This window comes from Cynara cardunculus, assembly GCF_001531365.2.
Source record: "Cynara cardunculus var. scolymus isolate 2C chromosome LG 6, CcrdV1, whole genome shotgun sequence".
Lineage (NCBI taxonomy): Eukaryota > Viridiplantae > Streptophyta > Magnoliopsida > Asterales > Asteraceae > Cynara > Cynara cardunculus.
In genome coordinates, this window is record NC_037533.1 from 5,610,934 (window position 1) to 5,619,461 (window position 8,528).

At 39.6% G+C, this 8,528-nt stretch overlaps 1 protein-coding gene across 1 annotated transcript; it reads left to right on the forward strand.

The window, feature by feature from the left end:
• Window positions 1-858: 858 nt before the first annotated feature.
• On the forward strand, window positions 859-1,607 carry LOC112514089. Its single transcript, XM_025120424.1, has 2 exons — window positions 859-1,083; window positions 1,164-1,607. Exons 1-2 carry the CDS (start codon window positions 859-861, stop codon window positions 1,605-1,607), a joined length of 669 nt encoding a protein of 222 aa, XP_024976192.1.
• The last annotated feature ends 6,921 nt before the right edge of the window (window positions 1,608-8,528 follow it).

Genomic DNA, 8,528 nt, shown 5'->3' on the forward strand with positions numbered 1-8,528 from the left:
ATCAAGTGCAAACTCGGGCGGTCCAAACACTTTTTACCTCGGTGCTGTGAGCACACTCTTCCCCGACATTAGCGGTGCAAACCCATATGGTCCAAGCACACTCTTCCCTACCGGTTGTGCTCCTGGTGTAAATCAGAGCACTTTCTTCCCTAGTGGTGGAAGTGGTGAAAATCGAAGCACCTTCTTCCCTTACGATGGCGCGAGAAATTCATATCTTGAACAAAAAGTTACCGTTGAACCTGACAGTTATTTTGTTCAAGACTTGAACATGCCTCCGATACAGTCTCCCAACCCGTACCCGATCCGGTCTCCCGAACTGTCAAAACCGTTGTGGGTGGTAGATATGGTAGAAGATGTTTCTGTTGCTGCCGAAATTTTGAACATACCCGAAGACGACGATAACTCCGATTCTGAAGATATCAAGCCGGTAAGGAATAGATTTTGGGGTATGCCCGACCCACCACCTTGTCCGGACCCAGTTATCAAAAGTAGACAGGAAAACATTTTCTACCAGCCTACATCCCATGTCAAAGTTCTACAAATCTTTGACTCGAAGGAAGCACTTAAGCACGTAGTGGGATTAAAGTGCATTCATGAAAACTTTCAGATGAAAGTAAAAAAATCTTCCAAACACCGGTACGAGGTGGTGTGTCATTCAGATTCGGACTATGATTGGTATTTGATGGTTGTTTCCATCGATGGTACCAGTATTTTTCAGGTACAGAACTCTACGATGAACACACATGTTCAAGGTCCCAAGTGCACCCAAACCACCGTAATGCAAATAAAAAAGTTTTGGGTCATATACTGGCAGGCAGTCTAAAGGATTGTAGAAGAGTGTACCATGGTAAATAAATCATGGAAGATGTGAACCAACGGTTCAATATTAGCATCTCCTACTACCAAGCATGGCGAGCAAAGATGTATGCCTTGCAACTGTTGAGGGGAACCCCAGAATCGTCGTTTAACCTACTCCCGGTTTATTGTCACAATCTGAAGCTAGCAAATCCGGGGACTGTGATAAAGATCGCTCTTGATCCACTTGGACGATTCGACATGTTGTTTGTCGCACTCGATTGTTCGGTAATAATTTTGTCATATTTTATAATTATTGGCATAATTTTATGTTCTGAAATTACATTTTTAATCTCGTTCATCTGCAGATTCGATCGTTTCTAGGACACATGAGACCACTTCTTATAATGGACGGTGCCCATCTGAAGGGGCCGTATGTTGGCACCATGTTCTTAGCGGTCGACATGGATGGAAACAATGGTATCGTACCTATTGCAATGGGAGTGGGGAAGACAGAAAGTTGCCCGTCATGGACATGGTTTTTACGTAAGCTTAGGCAGTGTATTGGTGATGTGCCCAATTTAACATTCGTCACCGATAGGGCTGCCTCTATCGACCTGGCCATACGAACTATATTTCCTTTTGCGCACCATGGACTTTGTTGTAGGCATCTGAGCCAGAACCTCCGCCTAAACTCCACTAAAGAGAAAAGGAAACAGTGGATGTTCTGGGAGGCATGCAAAGCTTACCGGTTGTCAGACTTTGAAGCTACTATGGATTTGATGCGGTACAGTCTACCTAGAGCCGCTTAATATCTTGAGGAAGTTGGCTACGCTAGATGGGCACGATCGCACTTCSCTGGATTACGTTATAGTGCAATGACGTCCAATAGTGCTGAGTCCGTCAACTCAGTATCGCGGTTTGCACGCTATCTTCCGATAACAATGTTAGTTGAATTTTATCGGGCGACATTGCAACAATGGTATTTCATACGTCGGCATAACGGAGGTAAATTCAACCATCCTTTGACTATGGTATTTCAACAATGGTATTTCATACGTCTGCAGCGTAAATGATCAATGTAGTGACTCCTTAAGCGGAGGCCAAATTAGAGAAGAGAATACATAGGAGCGCAAATTAGAAGGTATATCCCATCAGCGATTTGTTGTTTGAAGTTGACGACCGCTATAAGAAAGGAACGTGTGATTTGCATGCTAAGACCTGTACATGCATGCAATGGCAACTTTCTGGAATAGCTTGTGGTCATGTGATTTCTGTTGCTCGAAGTTTAGATATTCAAGACTGTAGTCAATTCTGTTATGTTTGGTTCAATTCCGACTCTTACGGTGCAACATACGAGGAGGAAGTCATTCCCCTTCCACCAGAAGCTGAATATGTGTTTCCCAACGAACGTTTGACCGTCCTACCGCCTCCCTTGGACATACAAAACTCAGGCAGGCCACACAACCGCGATCGTATCCCGTCACAAGATGAGGAACCAATAGTGAAAACTTGCAATCAATGCGGCCAGAGTGGACATTTTCGATATAACTGTCCGAGCCTGATACCAACTGCTAGGCCGACGCACGGAAGTTCAAGTAGTCGTCGAAGATCAGTTAGTCGGCCAAGCGATTGTGGTCCGTCTAAACCTGATACTACACAAGACTATGTATTTGATACTTACAATTTAAGTAAGTAAATGTACGATTTTTAAGTGTACTTTTGTTGTTTTAATGGGAAATGGAAGTTTGATTTAGAGATGCATGAACATTAACCATCAATACATTGACGAATCAATTGAAACAACACCATTCAGACATAACATTAAACTGAAAAACAACGACAACAAAAACATTAATACATAACATTCATGTTAGTTTCCTTCTGGGTAATATTGTTTGCAAGACTCAATCCAGTACTGTTTTTCATTGATCATTTCTTGCATCACTAGGTACCCATTCACGATGTCCTTCATAATTTTTTCCTCCGCTCGAATCTCCTTTTGCAATTGCTTGATAGCTTTTTTCTTCTCTTCAATAGATTATTCGTGTTTGTTTTGTTTCTCCCTGTTAGCCCACCAGTCATCAGTGATCTTCTTAATCTCCGCTTCGGCTTTTTCAATCGAAGCCTTCATCCTTGTAGGCATTGTTTGAGAAGATGATGAGTTTCCAGCCATTTCTTTAAATAAGTGGACAAGTACTTGTATGATTTGATATGAAGTTGTGATATATGATTTCACAAGGCATCCTTTTTATACACTATCGGGCCTTACGATTTAAAAAAGTTGTGATATATGATTCACAAGGCATCCTAGTAGTTAGCATGGTGTGGTCAAATCCGGTCATGAACGTGCATGACTTGTTAAATCATCCATGACATAAAGCTTACAAGATTCGTCCTGGCACCCTGACCCATGAACCTACCAATGCACTGTCACAACCTACGAGTTAATAGCTGGCATGGTGTGGTCAAATCCGGTCATGAACCTGGCATGATTTGTTAAATCGTCCCTGTCAAGATTCGTCAATATAACTTACAAGATTCATCAATAAAGCTTACAAGATTCGTCAATAAAGCTTACAAGATTCGTACTGGAAAAGCCTGACCTATAACCCTACCAATGTACTATCACCCCCACTCTTTGCCTCGATTTTTTTGAATCTACCCTCAGGGCGATCCAATTTTTTTTTTCAATTATGGACTTGTTTTAGTGTTTAATATGTTGAAGTATGTTTATATCATGTAAATTTAACGAATCATGGAATACCAATTTAAAATTTAGTCGGTAATGCTAACATTGTATTTTATCGACAATGCAACCCCCGTAATTTGACAGTGTATAAGTCACAAACTGTAAGTCGGAATAAGCCCGTATTTTGCAGTTATAAAAATCTTACTGTATACTACAACTTTCATGAACGGTCGAAAATCCAATTATGGCTCGAAGTGGTTGGACCCGGTCAGTTTTTTAGGCTGTTTGCACACTTTTCCTTATTAATATGCAGTTTTCTAAAATTCATATAAAATAGATGGATGAACCAAATGAGACGATTCCAAAATTAATATACTCGTGTGCTACCAACCTACAACTTTGATTTATAATTTAGAATCTGGATTGGTCTCTGAGAAAGTTCAAAAATGCTTACAAAATGCATAAAGTGAATTTTTTTTACAAATTTCAGTCATGAACCTGCCATAAAGCTATGAGTTGTTAAATCGTCTATGAATTGTTAAATCGTCGCTGACATAAAGCTTACAAGATTCGTCCTGAAATCCTGACCCATAACCCTACCAATGTACTATCGCCCCCTTTTGCCTTAACTTTGGTGACTCTACCCTAAGGTGCGATCCAATTTTTTATTTATTTTTGACATTATTTTGCAAAAAAAAAATATAAGCTTCTTTGTTGGTGTCAAATGTTCCTATAAAATGGGATGTTGCTAGAGGACATATTATTGGCTACGTTTTCCTGTTTTATTATAACAATGGACGGAAGCTCGTCCAGTTGTAATTTTAAAGTTCCAACAATGAATGAGGAGTAAGAGAGGCTTGGAGAAGAATGGTAGAGAAGTCAACTACCTGAAAAAATGCTCGATGATTTGAGAGAGGCTATCAAGGACTACAAACTTAAATTAGATATATTACAGCAAAAATGTTTGGACCTTGGTTAAAAAAAGAAGAAGATTGAACATGAGATGAATGAGCGGACGATATGGATTGCTGATGCAAAACAACAGATTAAGCAACAACAGTGTTGGATTGCTGATACACGAAAGAAAATCAAAGAGGCGGAAAACCTGAACCACGAGGCATGGTTCGAGCTTGCATGCGGGGAGACTGGAAGACACATTAGGTGGAATGAAGAGGACATTGAAAAAAATACGAAAGCAATAGAAAGAATTAAGGAACTCTATCCGCATGACAAAATTTAGTATTATCGGGTAAAAAACTTATTGTTGTCAAAGTTACTGGTTCGATCTTTAAAAATGTATTGTACTGAAATGATGATGATGTGACAAGTCCTCTTATGTTTTCCCTATAAATAACCTTGTTTTCTATTACAAACCCACTCCACCATCATTTGTTCACTGCCTCTCAACTCAGAAGAAAATAAAATGGTGAGGCATTGCAACTGTGGCGCAGATGCAATCATCAGAACGTCATGGGCCGACCACAACCCAGGCCGTCGATTCTTTTGTTGTTCATTACCTGTGAGTTTTCGCATATATATGACCTTCGTATATTTGCAACTGTTAGTTTTTTTAATATATATAAATCTGGATTCCTTATTTTTTTGTAGTGACGAAACTGTATATTTATTAATTGGCTTGATCCACCCATGTGTCCACGATCCGTGCTAATTATTCCAGGGTTTTTAAGGTCGAAAAATAATCTTGAAGCATCGCTTTTTGAAGCTGTTTTACAACTTTGCCGGTTAAGGACGATGTTGGCGATAAGTTGGATTTCTTTTTTTGTGATTGCGATGGTGTTGTTTATCAAGGCGATTGTAGGATAATTGTCATTTGGATTTCTTTTTTTTGTGATTGCGATGGTGTTGTTCATCAAAGCGATTGTAGGATAATTGTCATTTACGCTTTCTTATTATCGAAGACCATTTCATAAACAATGTCATTTACAAGAAATAAATTTATTATTTGGGATTAAGCAAAACGCGTTGAATACAATATCGATGCCATACGTTGACGAAACATTATCGCCTGAACGTCGGTAGGCGTATCACAATTGACCTCTAGTCCTTGCGACAACTGCTCAACAAACATGCAGTAGAAAACCCCACAATCGCCGAGCGGTCCCGTCTGTCGTGGTGTGTCGTCTGAAAAAAATACTTTAACATTCGGTATGTTAAGTTGGTCCACGACCCTTACATAATATTCTATTTCTAATACGAATTCGAGGAGGGACTACTTCAGCGTGTGGATGATTCTAATGATATCTTTCTTGAACATATGCGGCGGACAAGTATCGTATATGATCAAACGTCATGACCTCAGTTCGAGCTCCCCGGTCACCCAATGAGCATTCGGTATGTTAATTGGGATGAATACCTGAAAAAATAAGTTGTGAATAACAATTGATAAATAAAATATCTTATGTACGAAAAATAATTGAAGCCGTATTCTACCGACCCGGTCGACGTCTCGCCATGACGGAAATGGCTCACGTGTACCATCGCCCTACACCTTCTGTGACCTAGGCCCAAGCCCTTCGGTGGCTAAATTTGGTATCCAATAAGGTGGCATGATGGTCCAACGGTCTGTTGGTTGCCTCTGTCGGAGAAGATAGATGGTCCATGCATCAAGATGCTAAAAATACAGAACAATGGATCAATTATAATTAAATGCGAAAAAAAATTAATTTTTCAACTTATACAAATTTGTGTAATTCTCATACGTTGTTTCCCAAATAGCCTGAACCAAGCTTGCTCAACAGTTGTCCCCAAAACTCCACGTCAGCGTCCATATACTGGAGTGTCGTTAACCTAACCGAGGTTAACCGACCGGAGTCATACAACTGTGCGACGCCTGCCTCTTCGTCAACGACCTTCTTCTCCTTCTTTTTGCCCTTTACAAATGCGGTCCAAGGAGAGGAGATCCACCATGATTTCTTGGTCAATCGCTTCGCAGGCAGGTCGGGCATGGTGCCATCCTCTCTCTTAGCAGGCAATGGGACGTCGCATTGTGTAGATGCCGCAGCATCCATCGGAGGTTGCTGCTGCGACATAAACTATGTACGCACAAGCCAATAATTAATAAAAAGTATATCTAATTTAATTATTGACTTTATAAATAAAAACATTATGAAGCCACAACAAATTACCGTATCCATTGGGTTGTAGGGCGCCGATATGTACTGTTTACGCACAATCCAATAAAAATTAATTTCTTTAATATACTTGTTAATTATTAAATTAATATCAATAAAACCTTAAACATATTTACTGCATCCATGGATGGAAAATCATCCGGTATATATGTGGCCGCATGCGTCATCGGAGGCTGATGCTGCGACATCCAATATAAATTTATTGTTTATGTAATTTGTTAACGTGCAAATTTATTGTTTATATAATTGTTAACGTGCAAATTAAAACATCGACAAAAATAAATGCTCTTACGTAGACGTCATGCGGACTACTGTATTGTGGAACATGAGCCGTATTTTGTCCACGCACAAATTCAGATATTTTCTCTTCTATTGAAGCGAGCCTCCCATCGACCTGAGCCTGATGTTGGAGCCATTCATCACGCCAATGTGTGTCCACATATGCAGTTGATGAATGACGAGGTTGCTGCTCGTATGTAGGTCTTTGAGACGTTTGCGCGACAAAGGACTGACGTGGTCCCGATGATTGGAAGTCCGCGTCAGCCTCATTATTATCCGGCTGTCCATAATTATTCCTTTCTATATATTCTCTGCTGTCTATCCACCATTGGGCCGACTCCTTCAAATATATCGGCACCAACTCGGTCAGGGGCCGAGATGATTTCTATAAAAATATAAATTAGTATAAAATTTTAAACATAGTTAACCAAAAAAAAAGTTGTCATATGTTAAAATTACAATCAATGAAACCAAACCTTGGCAATGGTGGATAGTGCACAACACTCTTCCCAATTCATCATCTTCATTCGTTGCCATCCAATAGTCTTGGGGAAGGAAGGAAGATAACGAAAATAGGGTCGAGTCCCAGGCAATGCGTCCAAAATCCATATCTGGTAGGTTAAGAAAAAAAATATTTGTTAGAGAATGTCAAATAATCATTAAATAAGTAGTTTAACATTGTTGTAAAAAATTCACCGACCTTGAAGGCATATATGAAACCGTATAGTGTGTACTTCGAGGCGGCCAATTGTTGTGTCTGCGCCGCTCGAAAGCATTCTTTATTTGTGGGTATGTCAGACGCCATATGTATGAGCCCCACGGGTATCGGTTCCATGACTCCAAATCGTTAATCAGATGCAAAATCCAGTCTTCAATGTTGTGGGTTGGCTTTCGTCCCAGAAAAAATGAGTGGAGCATGACGACCAGGCAGACACGCACTGCGTCATCGTCTGATACATTATTTAAGTAAGACATTTTCTTTTTAAAATGTTCGACTTTAATATTACGAAGATTGTTTGGAAACAATCTTCGTATGGAACTGGTGCAACGTGATGGGCGAAGATCCGACCCAAATCTTAACCCCGTGATCAGACAGAACTCATGTCTACCAACCGTAGGCTGAACCCTCCGACATTATAATTGATTTCTTCCGTTTGCGAAAGGATGGAGGGGTCCTCACATTGCACCATCCAATTCACAAGACATGAGTCTGAATAGGGGTTGGATAAATCCAACCAAGGGCCGAAACATGTGTTTGTAAACATGTTCAGAAGCATGTCGTTGTCCCCGAGTGTTTTTTTTTATATCTTTAATTACTGAGGTCTGAGCCCTCAAAGTAAGTAGAGATTCGTATGGCCCTTGAAATACAAATTTATTTTGTATAAATACATAGATAGATACATATATATGGAGATACATACCCGAAGATAGATACATACATTTTGGGAAAAAAAAACATACAACGAGACGTATAAATTGCGACATACATTACGTTAAAAAAACGATATAAATTGCGGTAACATATATATATATATATATATATATAGATGCATTACGTAAAAAAAGCGATATAAATTGCGATAACGTATATATATATATATATATATATA

Coding starts and splice junctions, on each gene's coding strand:
- LOC112514089 (XM_025120424.1), top strand. CDS start 859: ATGGAAGATGTGAACCAACGGTTCAATATTAGCATCTCCTACTACCAA. Junction 1,084..1,163: donor TTGTCGCACTCGATTGTTCG/GTAATAATTTTG, acceptor GTTCATCTGCAG/ATTCGATCGTTTCTAGGACA.